Genomic DNA, 18,675 nt, shown 5'->3' with positions numbered 1-18,675 from the left:
TATTTTTGTGGTGAACTTTGCTAGCCCCTGCTCTTGGTGCCATCATTTTGCAGCTGGGGACGTAGTCCAGCAGCCACAAGATCATGTTGTTAGTGGGGGTCCAAGTAGCGAAGCTGTTGGAACCCGATTGTCTTTTCTTCCTCAAATTCAAAATCGAAGAAAAGACAAAAGAATTGGTGTTTCGAATTCGAATTCAAACAGGTGGCTTGTAAATGCCAACCACTACTCACACACATTAAATGACACTCATTGACCTCCAGGTGGCGCGTTGATAATAAAGTTTACATTTTTGCTATTGTCCCAAACTAGTCAAAATTCTTCATTCATTTTAATCTCTTAAGTCATCTGCTTCTTTACTGCATTGATCTTCTGCTCTAAAAATATCAAATATTGCTATTTGTTTTCTTAATTCTCTCAAAAGCCCATTTTCAACATCATGTCAGAAACCACAGGGCCAATTATCCCATGAGTCTCCAGGTTTTAAACCACATGAGCTCTGAAATCACCCATACGTGCCACAGAAGACCAGGCCGAGCCTGCAGTGATAGGGCTTACGGCATGGTGGCTGCATGCTTGCAAACCTCTCCTCTATACTGTTCCGTCATGTGTTTGATGACACCTCTTCTTTCCTTTTCCCAACGCTCCTTCAATGTTCCTTTAAACTTGCGGCTCACTGATGTCGGTGCAAGCCGGTGAGTACACCACATGACCGACCTGCACAAGTGTGGAGCTGCATTGGTTGAATGCCTCACTGCATACTTTATACCACAACAGTGCTGCAGAATAACATCAGCGGCACATTAACAGATGTCAGACCAGCCCTGCTCGTGGACAGGAACAAGCAGCAAGTCTTTATATAAGGCAGCAGTCGTCTGGTCAGGTTCAGTGAAGACACTAAAGGAATGTGACTCAGCTGGAGGCCTTTCATACAGCTTTAGATTGATGTTAGACTTGACTGTGCAGTTGCACTGTCAGCTGATTGTCTATCTGTTTTGACCTTTTGGAGGAGGGAGGATTAGATCACTTGTATGTGATGGTCTGTTCTAGTATTGTCTTTGCTTGTTTTGGTGACTTCTCAGTCGGGTGCAGTAAGGGAACTCCCACTCTTGATGCCTCTGTTTTGTGCATGGAGTTTTCTAACTGCCTGCTTCAGAGTAGATTCGCCTGGTTAAATTTGCTTCCTGTTGAGTAGAAAAAAAGTGTCAAATACTCTGGCTCCATGTGCATTTCTCTTTTATTTAGGTGATGTTTCAGCCATCAGGTCTTTATTAAGATCAACAGTCATCCTTGCATCCTCACTTTCATCCTGGTGATCAAATTATAAATGTTGTTTATTCATAAATCAATTAAAAGCTTTGACACAGTTCTTGCAAACCTTGGAATGAATGCCAATTTACCACTTTAACAGTCGCAGGTGAGGCGCAGCCTTGTGTTAACTGAACTTGACAAACGATTCAAAGATATAAGAATATCTCTATATTCTGAGAACCTTCAAGACTTTGTTTGCTACAAAGTTGAGTCACGAAGAACTCAGAACATCAAAATGTGCATCATATCAGTTAGTGATGGGTTTACACATGTGCTCTGAATAGAATTGAAAGGACTGAACAACATGTACAGTTCAAGTCCTAATTCACAGCAGCCTGTGAGATTCAAGATTCAAGAGTCTTTATTGTCATTGCACATGTCAATGAAATTTTCATTGCAACCCCCATGTTAGATGGTAAGAAAGATAAGACTAGAAAGAGTGAATAAAATTAAGATAACTACAATAAAATAAAATAAACCAACATGCAATAAAAAAAAATATTCGTGAAGCAATTAAAAATATAACAGAATGAAAATATACTTAGGCAATAAAATATACTAAACAATAAACAATAAAATATGGAAGTGAAATGTGCAAACAGAATAAAATATACAAGCAGAATAAAATATAAAATATACACAGTGAAATGTTCCGACAGAATAAAATATGCCAATGAAACTGAAATGTGCTGATATACTAAAATGTATATAATTATAGTATATGTGTGTACATAAAAGTCAAGTACAAGTGATGAGAGTGATGTTAACGACTCTCACACGATCTCCATATCATCCAGAGTGATTACGTGTGTTGAATTATGAATAGTCCGGTGGAGTTGGATACAGTCCTTTTCCTCTGCAGTGTAGATGTGATCTGAGCCTGCGGTCCTGCCCTCTGATGCTTGGAACAGAACAACCAGCCTGCTTGTTCACACATGCTCTCTCTGGTCCTTGACCTCTGTAGGAAATACAGCACTGCCACTGACCTGCTGATCATGTTGCCTAGTGATATGGTTTGGTTTGCGCTGATGTCTTGCGCACTGAGACTAAATCGGGGATCTGTTCTAGAACTGATGCATGGAGTTGTTTGTATTTGTGTAACACATACCTGCCATATTTCCTGTTTCCCCCTGTCGAATATTGTTTCAGCGGTGGAGCTCAGGTAATGGTGTGTGGTCTGAACATGTGTGTATCAGTTTGTTAGTGTGCAAAATGTGGATGTGTTTGCTCGTGGCGTTAGTTTGGCCCACTGCATGCATTCTTAGGCAGTTACGTCCTCGCCTCTATCATCTCATGACAACACATCTGAATAAACTTGAGCTGGGTATGGGCTGAGCCCTGTTAATGCCCTGCACCTGTCACACACTGCTCCAACCTGAATACTGCATGTCCACCTAGGACAGTCTGAGGACACAAAGTGAAACCCAAACACATCTGAGCACCAACAACTCAAACCAGTCTGCCATTACTTTCACTCAATTAGGAGATGTGACACAAAGTGACACATTTAAAGTTCAGTGGTTTTATTTTGAAGTCCAGGGACCACATGTATAAAACTCTTTCATCGTATTAAGAGAGCCATCCGTAGACTGTACCGTCCGCTTCTGTTTTATAAATCTCCGTCATTGTGGATCTGGGCGGAGCAGAACTCACCTGTAACTGGGTGTGTAGGCAAGCACTGGCATATCAAAAGAGGAAGTGCAGTTTCACTGATTCACTGATCAGCATTGTTCTGCAAAGAGTGGCTGCCATTACATGTGAGGGCTCTGGCTTTTTATATCATCACTCTCATGAAGTTATCACATGTGCCTGTAAACCATCACCATCATGTGTTGCATAAATGCGGGGAAATCACATGATGCCTCCAATTTAAATAAAGAGAGCTAAAAATTGAACACACAAAATGTAATTAATGTACATTTTAATTGGTATAGTTTGGTTATAGCTTGATTTATAATCTGCAAACACATAAATGAAACACAGTGGTTTTTCTTTTTAAATTCCACCTCTACCTGTATTTTTTTTGTCCTCGCCTTGCATTCATCTCCTCCCTCAGATCATTCTAGAAAGTGAGTGCTATGGTCAGCGTGAGGTGCTCACCCTCTCACCTCGCAGTCTGTTTTTATAAATCCCGATTTATGTGTAAGGAGTGGAATATAGATGTGGGACACCTGTTACTGACCACCACGATTTACACTTAATGTAGTTTCTTCCCCAGTGTCAAGCTGCATGCATAGACAGGTGGGTCACAATAATCGGGAAAACCCAGCATGCAGGTTGCTCCACCACAAACCTCCAGAACAGCTCCAGTGCTCCTCGTCATAGACTCTCCTGGTGTGTGGGACTGTGCTGAAGGGATGAGCGGTAGTCTTTGATCCAGGCCCACATTGTCTTCACCATTGCCTTCAAACATACCTGTCATCCAAAGCATTTGAAGTGAAGGGTATTTGACTGTAATGTTAGCCACCTTTATTATCTGAGCATTCGCTTAGCACAGGCTAGGATTTGATTCATTCAAGTGAACTTGTCAAGCATCAGTAATACAGATAGTGAATGTAAAAAAAAAAGTGTGAATTAAAGGTTGTGACTTTCTTTTCCCTTTCACCCACAGATCATCCAGAAGCCCTCTCATGATCTGAAGCAACAGTTGGCCAGCTACTCCAAGCGGGTGGCAGGCTCTGTCACCGAGCTCATCCAGGCTTCAGAGGCTATGAAAGGTATCTTAACCTTTGACCTCTTCGACAACAGAATGACAGCAGAACAAATCTACATTTCCCAGGATATCTCTCTGTGTCTCAGTTTACATTTAATGGCGTCGGCGTCTTTATTGAATGGGCCTGGATGGAGGTGGATAGTTAACACCATCAGACATTTGTTACCAGTAATGAGCTTTGGTCATGCAATGAGGCAATTGCAAGTTTCATATGTGTCAGACATTTAACAAAATAGTACTGACGTGCAGCATCAAATAAAAATTAATTAATAGATAGTTTTAAGTCACTTGGTGTACAACTTAAACTTCTGACTTGGTGCCCCCAGTGGAAGTATCAAAAAGGGCTGACAGCAATGCACACTGCATTTCAGACATGCACAAGACCTGCACAAGTCTTAAATAGCCCAGCATCAGATCTTTTTTAGAACATGTCATGCAAATGAGCCCTGACAGTAATTTGAAGTAGGATTAGTCAATATCCCCCTCAGAGTTCTACAGTTTCACACAGCTCTGTTCTGGGACCCCCCTCTCATGAGTGAAGTACAAATTACAAACTCAAGGCAATTCCATTGCATCATATCTGGAGTTAACCTCCTCCTCAGAGCTTCAGATCGCAGATTAATGTCCCTCTGCTCGAGTTTAAGGGACATTAGCTGCAACTGAATCCTGCTGTTTGCGTAGGTGCGGGCTCATGACTTCATTCAACAGATGACGCAGATGAGACGACTGTAGTGATTCTGAAAGAGCTGTGAGTGATTTGCAGGAATGGAGTTCAATAGGGTTTTATTCCGTCCAAATCAGCATAAAACACATCTATCGAATGTGAATCTCCTTGCATATGATGACAATCTGTTGCTCCAACCTGAGAATGAGCTGAACAACAGAAGATATGAAATGCTGTTGAAATGTATCCAACTCATTGAAATATCAGCTTACTAACTCTACACACCTTTTTTTTATTTTTTACCAAATGCTGGAGGCCCTGATTTAGATTTACTGTATTAGGTTGAACTACAAATCAGCAGGCAGCAGAGTGGTGCCTCTGTCTCTAGCAAACCATCTTTGGCTTAGTTCGGACACAGATGTGCAGAGAGCGCATAAACAAAAATGACAGCCAAGTTATGTATGTGGCCTTTTGGCAAGTTAGCTTGACTAGTGCATTCAGTGTTCAGAGCAGACCCACGGATTTGCCTCTGGTGTTGCTGCTTGCGTCTTTCTCAGTATCGGCCTGCAGAGCTGGAGAGCCTCCGCCGTTCTAGACAGAGCAGTACCAGACCCAGTCAAGGTCACTGTGACCTCACAAAACACATTTTCGACCATAACTCAGGAATTTATCAGATAATCATTACATCCTATACCTTTTCATATCCAAAAGATCAGCTGATTGTGACTATATTTCACATTTGTTCATGACGCTGAGTTGGTGACACTAATCTTGGGCGTCCACCTTGAAACCACAAGCTGATTGGTTCTGCTGATATTGAGCTTCAGGTGATTGTTGTTGGACCATGTGATGAAGCTCTCAGTCGTCTGTGCTCCTCTGTAAAAGTATTCTCTAAGTGAAGACAGTGTGTTTCTGGATGGAAATTATTCACAGCAAAATCGGAATAGTGATAACTTCTATTTCACCAAAAAAGACAATTAATATCTTTTATTAAATTCCTGCAGTCTTCACTACATCTATTACATGAGTCTGGACAGACATGGATGTAAACTGCAACTTGACTGGTTGGCAGAGACATATTCCCAGAGTGTTGCAAAGGATAGGCTGACATTATTCATTGAAGGTAGCTGGCCAACACTATCGTAACAACATTACATTATCCGTTGGGTCAGGTTATCAAAACATTAACATTAAAACTCTTATTAGCTGACGCTTCGTTAAGTATAACCAACACCTTTGAGAGAGAAAACTTTGAGGATGCAATCCTTAAGATTTCAGTCCTGGTTGATTTGGCGACGCCTGCAGTTACTTCTTGTCCCGTTACTACCTGCAACATTTCAAACTGGTCAAAATATGCTGACAATGATCGTTGCACCGCAGATGTAGGAGAGGCATCAGCACTCTAACCTACATCACTGCTATTTGTTTTGAACTCGCCATGCAGGGCCAAGTTTCTGTTTTTAAGGTTTTTTGAGAAACACTCATCTAAACCTCTTCATACTTGACTTGAAGCTGATTGGACGAACTGTCGAGAAAATCAAAGGACAGACTGACAGGCAAAGATTCCTTTCTTTAAGCACTGCATATCTATAAATAAATACTGTATGCACTGTATAGTAATACTGCATTACATACAGAACATCCAGGTAGAAGGTTTATTGTTTGATAATAAGAGAGCATAGAGAGACACATTTGGGAAAAGGTTCATTAGCCTCAGAGTTATTGGAACCCAACCCTACTGAGGGTTAATTGGAGTGTAAAGTGCTTGAGGATTTGCTCTTACTGCTTGTCCTAGCCTATGTGATGTTCTATGTCTGGTGCCATTATATCAGGCAAGGTCAAAATCTGCAGCCAGACATAGCCGAGGTGATAGGCTTATTATGGACTTTTAGCTACTTAAAATAAAATGTCCTGACAGCTCTGATGGAGCTCCACAATCATCCCCAAGAGCTGATTTATTGCAAACACTTCCACTGTATAAACCTGTGTGTAACAGCTGACCTGTGGAACAGAACACAGAACATTAATTACCTTAAATTCTGACCAAAGCTACGGCTGCCACATAAACACACACGTCACATTCTCAATTTAAAGACGGACGTCAGCTATGTGGGCGGCCAAGAGGAGGCGAATGATCTGAACTTTTTCTTCAATAGATTTGATCAGTCATCTGCCCCTCGACCTGTCTAGTCCTCCCTGCTCCAACCCTCACTGTCTGCAGGCCCTGTATACTGCTCCACCTGCACCCTCCTTCCCACAGCCACTGAATTTCCTGTCCAATGACAATCCCCCTGCCGCAATCTATCCCTCACAACAAACCAGGTGCAGACAGAACTCTAGGGATTAAGGCGAGAAAGACTGCTGGTTGGGTGGCATCGGCTGAAGGCTTCTGTACACACCAGTTGTGTGAGATAGTTGAACACATGCTCAACCTGAGCCTGAAGCTGGGAGAGTGACACCAGTGTTGAGAACGCCACTTGGAGAATTAAGATACAGCAACATGGCAAAAGTAGTTTCCTACTTAGAAGCTGTTTTCTTTACATTGAACCAGCTTCCCCCCAGAGAACAGGCTTGGCTCCCTTCTTCTTCACCCTCTACACTGCAGACTTCAGGCACACATCAACCCAGTGGAGGTGGTGGCAGAAAGGACAATGATAGTTAAGCTGTCACCCCTGATGGACAACATGCCCCAGGACACTGACAGCTCTGGGCAGCTCCTTCACTGACAGGCTGCTTCACCCGCAGTGTGTGAAGGAGAGATGCTGCAGGTCCTTCCTTCCTGCTGCTGTCTGACTTAACAGTCAACACTGCTGCCAGCAGACCACATACACACAAACTGATTCCCTTATGTGCAGTTTCAGTGCATACTAAACTGTACAACATCAATATAATGGTATAATGCAACAAATATCTCAGCTGTGGGCTTTTTAAAGAATTATTGTATCTCTTACATTCTCCCCTTCCTCTGACGCTCCACGTTAAGTCCCACTGTGTTACATTGAAATTCCAGTTCTGAGGACCAGAGCTATGCAGGCCTAGGCTCAAAACATTTGGACAGACCCAAAGCTTTAACACCCCGTCCCAGCTGCTGTGTTCAGTGCTGCTGTTGACATGAACTCAAATGAGATGCCGGAGGTCTTCTGTGAATGATACACATCGAGTGCGTGTTTTTCTGAGTTTTGAGGGGAATAAATCAGCTCAAATGTCCATTCAAGTCTTCACTCAGTAGTTTACACTAACAATTTCAACAAATACAATAGTAGTAATAGAGCATAGTTCATACATTTGACATTGCTTTACATACAAAGGAAAAAAGGATAAAAAACAAAAACAAATATTGTATGCAGCTGGTAAGGGACGGTCTAAATGTGTGTATTGTGGCATAAAATGATCCAGAATCTGCAATCTAAAGTGGTCGCAGTCTGGTAAAACCTTTCAGGAATCAAAAATAACTTGTGTTGTGTGTGTTGTAGGCACAGAGTGGGTGGACCCTGAGGATCCCACCATCATCGCAGAGAATGAGCTGTTGGGAGCGGCGGCAGCCATTGAAGCAGCTGCCAAGAAACTGGAGCAGCTGAGGCCCAGGACCAAACCCAAGGTTAGAGGGCTTTTTACAGAGCAGCAACATTCACACTGAGCCTGTTAACCTCGCCACAGGGTCACAAGCAGTGTGTGTGCGCCGCATGTTTTCTGGGCTATGGGCTCCTCGTGCCGTGAATGATGGCTGTCCCACAGACTGCACCCTGTTAACGTTTTAATATTCCTCATCTCAAAGTATTTCTGGGCACCAGCTTATTATATGCTGCAGATCAGCCCTGTTCACTTTTTAAAAAGGGGGCCTTGACGCCTGAATAAATCTTCCACAATCACCACGGCTCTAACAGTGTGTTTATTGACTGTTGGTTTTCCTCTCTTGTAAACAGGAGGCAGATGAGAGCTTGAACTTTGAGGAGCAGATTCTGGAGGCAGCCAAGTCCATTGCAACTGCCACCAGTGCTCTGGTCAAAGCTGCTTCGGCTGCGCAGAGGGAGCTGGTGGCTCAAGGGAAGGTATGTCTATGAGCAAATTCTGATTCCTGCAGGCAGCGTTTAAACCCTCCACAGAGGAGTGGTTACATGTGAGGTTCTCCTGTGTTGTGCACCATTAGTTGCCCTTAACAAAACCCCAAAACATGCTTGTACAATAAGACCTACCAGTACACGTTTGGAGCACACATTTCTTTCTAAACAAACGTATACTTTAAAGGAGACATTTCTTTAGCTGTAGCATCCTAAACAGTTTTGAAACACCAGTGTTGCCATGCAAAAGTGAAGGTTTAAGATCCGTGTACAGGCCAACAGCTGGACAATGATAATGTTCATGTAGTACCCCATAGCACATAGTCACAAGCTTAGAGATAGTGTGTTTTCATCTCCATGAGATTTTCCCATCCATGTGAACCTCATCCCCATAAACCAGCAGCTTGTTTCCTACATTCCCCTCTCTGCTTTTTGTTTTCGATAACCACAAATGCTTTAGCTGATGACCATGATGAGTCTGAGGCAGTTTTCCTGTATTTTCAGGTGGGAGCCATCCCAGCCAATGCAGTGGATGATGGACAGTGGTCTCAGGGTCTTATTTCGGCTGTAAGTCTCCTCCCTCGAAGATTTAGCTCAGATTTTTTTTTGAAGCTCATCGTTAAACGTCTCACTGTCAATGCCTTTGGCTCCTCAGGCTCGAATGGTTGCCGCAGCAACCAGCAACCTGTGCGAGGCAGCAAACTCTGCGGTGCAGGGCCACGCCAGCGAGGAGAAGCTCATCTCGTCGGCCAAGCAGGTGGCGGCCTCCACCGCTCAGCTGCTGGTAGCCTGCAAGGTCAAGGCTGACCAGGACTCGCAGAGCATGAAGAGGCTCCAGGTCAGCACTGCGTGTTAACGTCTATCAAGCAGATTCACACACATGCCCACTTCTGTTGCTGAAATGTAGTACGCTGTTACTCTCACACCTCAGGACACCTTATTTAGTTCTCTGCTAAATAAAGGACGGAGCTGTGACTGTCGGAGGGAAAACCGAGAGCTCAGTCACCTCTTTAAACTGATGCAAGCACAAAGCGGGAGAGAAAATGGAAGAAGACAGAGGCAGGCATTAATTGGAGTCTGAGGTCACTTTCACACCTGTAGCTCCAGCTCATTTGTTGATGAACTGCCAAAATAGCAGGACACAAATACACCTGGTTTCACTCTTTTTCACCTTGTACATGTGTGTCCGGACAGGGGGGCAGGGATTTTCACACGTGTGTCAGGATACTTATGCAAGTTGTTTAAACAGTTCCATAATTTAGCATTAAGATTCATGGTAAAATCAGATATCTACTATCGCACAGTCCTGTGGTTGGTCTACGTTGCTTTCACACCACAAACACAGCATGCCAGAGACAACTGGACGGGTCTGATCGTTTGGTCCATGCCAGAGTTTGAATGGCATCCTTCACACCAGCTTAAATGAACCAAGCCAAGTAGCTAAATGCACCAGAGCTTGTTTGAACTGAATGAAACAGGTTAGGAGAGAGCACCCTAATAAATCATGCAACTGAGAATCAATGCAGTTTGAAAACAGCCAGCAGTGTTTCCCCTATAAAGAGAGAGTGGCTGGTTTCTCCACTGATCTCCTTCAACAATCTGGAAACGTGTCTACAAAAACAGTGTCTGACTGACACAGAGACGGCGTCCTGACACAGCTGTCATCTCAAGCACTGACTGCAGCCTGCTGCTGACATCTTACTCTAATACCCTTTCAGACAGCAGACACATGTATGACGCAGGTCCACTCAACAACGTTTGAACCCCATTGAACCCACTCATTTCAGACAGCTGTCACCCTGTTTCTCATTGTTAGCAGACAGGGTTCCTCCACAGCTTGGAAAAGCATTGCCCCTATTCTTTTTTTTCTAAAATCTAAAATACATAATTGCTAAAAATAAACTGATCATACATGCAGAGTGTGTTTCATGCTGTTTGGAGCAGGCGGCGAGCGAATGCACCCTCCCACACAGAGCTGCCTCTCTCTTTACGTCACAGCCTGGAAAACAGCTCACACAGTGCCTCATAACCACCAAATCCACACAGCCACAACCAAGAGGCCATATCTATGAATGCGTGTATATATGGCATCACAAATAACCACTTATTAAGCTTGTCTGAACATTTCTGAGTCATGCAGTGATGTAGTTATCACAGAAGTCTTTTCTGTGTAAGGAAGCCATACCTTCATGGCTGTGTTCATCGTCGTCATGGACACAGTGATTAAACAAGGCTGCACAGACACCGTGAAAATTGAGTTATTTAGCTTTTTTCAACTCATGTATTATTTCAAACGTCTATGTAGCGATTTGTACTCAGATGTCAGCTATGATCTGAAAAAACAGCAGACCACACACACCCAGAGCCTGCAGTCTGCAGTGTAGTTCATGTACCACAACATGACATCGAATTACTTTACATTATGACTGGAATCAACCACAAAATATGACTTGATTGACTTGATGACAGTGAGGCAAGACCCACCCCAGCTGCTGCCTGTTCACATATCTGCTGTTACCAGACAACAGGCTGGGAGACTCGTCAACTCACCCTCTGCACCCCACCATTAATATATTTTTGTTGTGGTTGTTTGGCTTTGTGTGTAGCATGAAGGGGCTGCCGCTTGCATTTCGTTGTTCAGCCCTCTGTCATAGAACGGTAAATAAATTAACCTTGAACCTTGCGAAGAAGAGAAAAATGGAGGCCAGGTATCTGTGGTAGTTACCATGGCAACAGAGTTTGTTTGAACTCGAGCCATCTTCTCGAGACTGAAAAGCCAGGGTTAGTTCCAAAGTTAGCTCCCTAACCCTCTAATCCTCCTAGTCATCAGACCGACATCTGATATGGGCAAACGCATAGTGAGATGTGTGGTCCTCAGCTGCAGCGAGGATCCAGACCTGCAGTACCTGCTGAGGGAACAATGACAGTAGTTATTCTGCAACAGCTGAGGATGTTGGACGGCAGTATGTTACGGTCTATTAATAGGCTGGAGTTTGAGTGTTTAGGGTTACAGGTGAGCTGCATGATCTGTACAGCTGCTGCATCAGGATTAGTGGGCTCTATATTTAGCACAGGTAAGAGTTTCCTTCACATACTGCTGCATTTCACTATTTTTGAAGGGGTAAAGAGATTTAGTACAGTATTTAATGAATTTGAGGGACTCATAGAGATAAAAAAAGAGCAACAAAGGCTGAGATATCCATACTTTAAGTCTCTAGTATGACACAAGATCCAGAAACGCTAGATCCTACATTTCCCATAATGCAATCATTATGGGAAATGTAGGAAACTTCCCTGGCTGGTAATTGCCCACATATTTCAAACTCCACACATTTCTAACTCAGGTCTTCTGATAGAAACTTGTAGTCTCTTTGCCCAAGCTGAGTTAGCCCTGATTACCATTATGTGTAAAATTGGTGGAGTGCCCCCAGAAAAACATGTTTCTCTTCTTAAATTGCACAGAAAGCTCTGACTCACTGATGGAAATAATGTAGCACAGCAGGGCTGCTGTGACCTTTTATGTGTAACTGATGCGCTCACGTCCCAAGACATAGCAGAAACTACAAGAATCTCCTGTCACCCCATCCACCCAAAAATACTATTTTTAAGGCTGTGTGTATGCTAGCTGAGTGCACATCAGCCTGCCCAGGCCATCTCATATTCTCTGATCCAATCAGCAGTGGCTTATCTCCTCCTCTTCTGGGCCTGCAGCTGCTACCACAGTAATTCCCATACATTTATGTCCACAGGAGCTCTGGAAACAATCCACCAGTCCACCCATGGCACCAATAACTGGAAACATTAGCCCTGATCTATGATTACACCAGCAGCATTTGCCCTCTTGACTCTTTGCCACGGTGCTTTTTAAGGTTATGATTATTCAGAGTGCTGAGTAATGTACAGTCTCTCAGCTCAATGTGTGAACATCTGAGGAAAGGTAGCTCTTTAGACTGCGTGCGGTCGACGGACAGAACTGGCTTGTACAGATTTACCAGTTCATGAGTTCCACTTCTAATAATGCAGTTTAACACACTGCAGCCAGGCTGGGATTGTTTACGTGATTTCAGAATAAGAATTGAAGTTGCTAGCCTGGCTGTCACACAATTAAAGGAATGCATCACCATGGGAAATGTGCATAATTACTGTTGCTATCAGTGTTGGATTTTAACTGTTAAATGCAAGGCCATTTTGCCCTTGGTTTGCAGACACTTGTGGGAGATTCTGTATCAGAAATCACAACATCTCCAACTGGGAATTGCTACCAGGTGGCTGACACAACTGGTTTCCCCACTGGTCTGGTGTGAGTGCAGCATCACAATGTGTTGACTTTGGCTGTGTCCAAAAGTTCACTGCTCACTACAGAATGAATTATTCAATGTTTATCACGCTCAGTTAATAATAGTCAGTAGGTGAACACAGCCTCTGTCAGAGGTGTTGATTCAACCCTCTGGTCATCATGCAGACTGGAGTCAGCAGAAGAAGAGGATAGAGTAGAAGTGGTCAGTTCATTTATCCTGGCTTTGAGATACCTTTCTGGGTTTCTGCTGTTACCTCACTGTCAACAGTTCCGGTGGGAACTGTTGACAGTGAGGTCTATGGATTATTCAGAGCAGATTGTTTCTGGAAAGACATGTTGATGTTAACATTTTAACCATTGTACTGTGACATACTGTAAACACCACAAACTAAATTCCATTGACCTCCACTGTTTTGAGGTCAAAGCAGAACTCTCCGAGACATATAAACAAGAATCCTGTGTTACTGATGCACAGCCAATCCAAAACTGGCCAGCTAAGTCATGTGACAGACGGGTACCTCAGGCAGAAACCTGAACAGAGCCATAGAAGAGCTCACATGACAACAATGCCGGGCCAACCCTTATGTTGAAAGAGGGTGGGCTTAGCAGTGCCAGCCAAACGGTATGAAAGCATCAGTCAGCGTTGTCAGGGTAACTGAGGCAAAAACCAAATGATTCTGTCATGATTCTAGATGTGTATACAGGTATGAAAAACTATAACAGGACTTGGTAGGGCAGTTAGGTGTGAGTTAAATGTTCAGTCCCTGACGTAGACCTTAAACAGTCCCAGTTGAGTATGTGGCCTCTGTGTACAGCTGATGAAGCCAGCTTCACAGTGTTATGTTGTATGTCAGGGCCGGACTAACAGTAACATTCCAGCCAAAGATAAACCAGCAGAGGATTCACGTCTGTCTGTGGGACTGCGTGGCCTCTGCCAGCTCAGTGTCCGATTTCAGCCCACAGAGCCGCAAAAGGAGAAAACTCCTCTTTGTTAGATCCGAGCTGCCCAATGAGACAAATGTTTGGTTTTGAGTGTAGTTCGGCAGGCTGCTCCTCGTTGCCTTTTACAGCTATGCTCCAACGCTGAGCAGGAAAAAAACCTGTTATGGGTTTCTCTCTGAGCGGTGGTGGAAGTTATTCCCTTTCTGGGAGTTGCTGTTCACAATACACACAGTTGATGTGTCCGCTGCTTCAATTCTACATGAGTGTGTTTCCACGGTCCCTCAAAGACTAAATCATGGCCCATGGTTAGCGATGCTAGACATCTGTTAAGCATTGCTTTTATAATTCACCTTTGTTTTTGTCATTATACTGTTTCCAATATGAAGAATGAACTTTCACACCTAATTCATTTAATCCTGAATCATTGTGTGTTTCTGCAGGCTGCTGGAAACGCTGTGAAGAGAGCGTCTGGTAACCTGGTGAAAGCAGCACAGAAAGCAGCGTTTGACGCTCAGGATGACCAGGCTATGGTGGTCAAGCATAAGATGGTGGAAGGTATCGCTCAGGTGAGACAAAGACCGCAGCAGAAACACAAGTACAAGCACAGGCAGGCGCTGTCAAGCACAGAGCACGCGAGAGGTGTCTCCCTGCTGCTCCGTTACAAAAAAAGAAAACTTTTTCTGAACTCGGTCAAAGCTGGATTCCACGTGCAGGCCACGACACAGCCTCTCCCTCTGCTGAGCCTGCTGAGCCTGCTTCAGTGCACGCTGAACTCGCTGAATAATTACATCTGTTGTAAAATGAACTCACTGGGGTGTGACCACCTGTCAGCCATTAGACAGGAGCTGCAAAGCGCTGTCAAAGCCCTGCAACAGGAAGTTAGCCCCCATGAGCCGACCATCTACGAATCAGCACGCACTGATGGCTGTGGCCTGTTATCCAACCTGGACCCAGCGATGCATCTGTGTGTGGAACTTCTCTCTGATGAGTATGAGGGCTTAGAGGAGAGATCAAGGAGAAACGGCATCCGACTGGTAGGAATACCGATGTACCTGCCGACCTTCTCAGCCTGGATGAGCTGCCTCTGTTGGACAGAGCCAACTGCGACCCAAGGCGGGTCATTTTTTAACAGGAGCCACCGCTTTCATGTCACAATCCAGAGAGGGTTGAATCCAGGGCAGCTGGACCTGGTTGTAGAAACTTGAAAACATTTTACCTCTCATCAAAGGACTTCTTGAGTTTTAACTGACTTGTGAGGGGTCCCGGGTGTCTAACCTCTGTGGGCTCATTAAGAAGCCTCAATTGCTCTTAATTGGGAGACTCTAAAGGCAAAACTTAGAGGAGAGATTATTTCATGTACTAGTTATGAGGACTAGCTCAGGAGGCTACCAGACTACTAAGCAGATAGTTTAGCTTGATAACGGCTCGGCTAATTTATTTTAACATAGCGGATATTGTTGCAAGATGGCGCCATGGATGGTTCAGTCGTCAGCTCTCCCTCTCTGATCACAGTCACTGAGGAGAAACTTTTAAACATTCAGATGTCCACTCTCCGGCCAAGAAGATGGATGAACACAGACTTTTACAGATATGCCGCTCTGCGCTCGGCTTGGTGAGCACATCCCCGACACCACCCGACATCTGCCGGGATTCCACCTCCTCCCAGCAGGCTGCATAACAAAGCTCAGAGGGAAAACGAGGGGAGGCGGAATCTGCTTCCACATGAATGAAGGCTGGTGTAGAGATGTCACCTTTTGAAGGAAGTCACATAGTCTTTTAATGACAGCTTTGCACACTGCTGCCATTCTCTCACCCAGGTTGGTGAGGTAGTCACCTGGAATGCTTTTCATTAACAGGTGTTCCATAGTTCATTCATTAGTTCAGTTTCTCTCCTTCTGAAGGCATTTGAGACCATCAGTTCAGTTATGCCAAACTCCACTCTGTCTGTCTGTCATCTATCTATCAATCTGTCTATCTATCGAATAGTTATATTTTGCCGCTGGTTGAATGTGTGATTGAAGTTGTTGTGTCCTCGTTGTGCTGCAGATCATCGCCGCTCAGGAGGAGATGCTACGGAAAGAAAGGGAGCTGGACGAGGCCAGGAAGAAGCTGGCCATGATCAGACAGCAGCAGTACAAGTTCCTTCCCACCGAGCTGCGGGAGGACGGCCAGGAACAGTGAGAGTGTGTGTGTGTGTGTGTGCGTGCATGTGTGTGTGTGTGTGTGCGTGCGTGTGCCCCGACACATCACTAATGCAACAGTGATCCACAGAATGCTCAGGACCATCCCCCAGCTACAAGTCGAGAGCGCGGGCTTCATGCTTCAGTAGAAACGCAGCATTAGGCAGATTGACTCCAGTTCCACAGTGATGTATCAGGATCGTGATTATCAGTCTATTTCTGTATTTAATTTTCAAAGTCAAAAGTGTAATAATGCCAAGGATTCTGAATTTTGACAATACAAAAATATGTAAACTTTAAGTCCTTATTAAGATATCTGTGCTTTTGATTATATATGATCATATACTTCTCAATATATCTGGCTCTTTTTTCATCCTTTTTTTATCTGGCTCGCATGTCTTTGTTGGTACATGCTGTGTCGCTTCGTAAAATGACAAAGTCCTGCCAATAAGTTCTGCTCGCCTTCACTGTTAGAACTTTAGTGTTAGATCTTAGAGATGTGAAGGCGAGCACGGTTTATTCTTCTATGCAAACGATGCAGAATATGCAAATTTTCTATGCAGATTTCCTTTTTTTTTTTTTTGGTGTGAGCGTTTAGAAGCAAAGAGTCGATGTGTTAGAGTCTGTGGTTGCGTAGCAGTGAGAATATTAAGTCTGTTACTTGTCATACTGTTAAAATCTGAAATAAGGACAACAAAAGAAATGTTGCAGTTCTTAAATTTAGATTTGGAAAATGTAACTTTGCGATGGAACAAATCAGAGTGGAAAAGCACTATTTTTTTAAAGATCGAGCTATTAAATGTATTAGAAAGGTATCTTCCAATAAGTCGCTATCTCAGCTCAAGTTTTTTGTGTCAGTATTGTGATTTAAGCAGCTTCAGTATTTAGGCCTTGATTAAAAGACATGTTTGTGTAAAGATTATGAAGCCATATATTTAACTTTGAGACATTTGACATCATATTGACTGTATTTGGGTGATCGGTGTCTAGTGAGTTCCTACAGTAACATTTTATCTGTGCCAATATTAGTGCTTGATGCTGTGCTTAATTCCTGTCACAGTCCAGTCCTGTGATTCTTGTCTGAGGAACATGTGATCTTTGGCTACTTAATGCTTTCCTGTTCGATATTATTTACATAGAGTTTAGTTTATTCCTCATTACCAGGGGCCTAATGTTAGCTCACTCTTTGTTCCCAGTAAATCTATCAGTGCTTATAAAGTGCCTTCGTAATGTAGTTGTCAGGCATCGTGACATGATGCCAGCCATTAACCCTGTAAGTGCACTTAATCCATAACTCATTCCAATAATTTATCAGAAAATCATTTAAATCCACCCTTACACTGCACCTGTCTTTATTTTCTTTTCCATTTACTTTTAGAACAAACATGGCACAACTAGAACTGTATGCCAGCTATAAAAACGACTGTAATCATGCAAAGCCTTCTTTTCTTTTGTTCACATTTTGACTTCAGCGTGGTATAAATGTAATGCTGGTGTGCAGCAGTACCACCTCATGGGCACTGTAACAGAGATTTATATTCAATAAAGCCAGTTTTCAGTGAAACTGTTGACATCTGCTTTGTTTGAGATTCATTCTTCTCACCATGTTCACAGCAGAAAGTGACACCCTCCTCAGCTGGACCGTGTTTCTACAGAGTTAAACTCAGCCTGCATTATGTTTTGGTCCATCCAACCAACTATATATGACATGTATTCTATATGTAAGTGGTCATGACCAGCATATTGCGCTAATGAACAACAAATGGATTTTAAAATCTGCATGTAAGCAGAACAACACATGAAGTACCTTAGGATCAGGTAATAAACCAGGACTCACCTGTGCTTCAGTAGAGTGTAGAGTCCCATATTCTGAAACGTGATTGCAACTCGAGGTAGACGGGGTCACAGGAGGGGATCTTTTCATACTGTGCACCCCTGGCTGTTTCCTGTTTCATGCCCACTGACTGGCTGTGATTGACAGCAGGGCTGCACCTCGAAGCAGCTCAGGTAATCCATACAAGCTGCTCACACTGAGTGTTTTCTTTCTTCCACAGATTTAAATGCATCCTTTTCATGGTTATATCATCCCAATTTTTCAAATCTTCAGTTTTGTGTTTTCAGTTGAATTTTTTTTAACATCTTCAAATTTCACACATTTAATTCCATACAGTTTGTTATTTGAATTTGACATTTAATTAAGGTTGATAAAGACTGTAACACATTTCACCTGTAATTACCTACATTCACTTAAAAGGTTAAACTACTGTGTGCTTGAGTGTTGCCATTCTATTCTACATCCACATTTCAAGGGGGAAATATTGTAATTCTCCACTCTCCACATTCTCTACTTAATTTCTTGCAAAAAAAGTAGGAAAATGGAAATGAAAATGAATTTATTTCCACATTTCTATTTTGTTCCCTCTCGGTGACCTTTTGTCCGTGGAGATCTTGGATGTGAGCTGAACTCTCATTCCGTTACCTGCGCTCGTGTCCCAGGTGGAGAGCCGACAGGC

General features: G+C 43.4%; 1 protein-coding gene across 2 annotated transcripts in view; it reads left to right on the top strand.

The window, feature by feature from the left end:
• Positions 1–17,733, top strand: part of tln1 (talin 1) — a 66,759-nt gene extending 49,026 nt beyond the window's left edge. For both annotated transcript variants that reach the window (XM_041960820.1, XM_041960821.1), the window contains exons 51-57: positions 3,920–4,025; positions 8,159–8,283; positions 8,609–8,734; positions 9,248–9,310; positions 9,399–9,581; positions 14,423–14,548; positions 16,029–17,733. In XM_041960820.1, the coding sequence (XP_041816754.1) occupies positions 3,920–4,025; positions 8,159–8,283; positions 8,609–8,734; positions 9,248–9,310; positions 9,399–9,581; positions 14,423–14,548; positions 16,029–16,163 (864 nt within the window). In that variant the 3' untranslated portion in view covers positions 16,164–17,733. The remainder of the gene's footprint in view (positions 1–3,919; positions 4,026–8,158; positions 8,284–8,608; positions 8,735–9,247; positions 9,311–9,398; positions 9,582–14,422; positions 14,549–16,028) is intronic.
• The last annotated feature ends 942 nt before the right edge of the window (positions 17,734–18,675 follow it).

This window comes from Chelmon rostratus, chromosome 19, assembly GCF_017976325.1.
Source record: "Chelmon rostratus isolate fCheRos1 chromosome 19, fCheRos1.pri, whole genome shotgun sequence".
Classification (NCBI taxonomy): Eukaryota; Metazoa; Chordata; class Actinopteri; order Chaetodontiformes; family Chaetodontidae; genus Chelmon; species Chelmon rostratus.
Note: the sequence above shows the minus strand (reverse complement) of the source record. Positions and strands in the feature narration are given on the sequence as shown.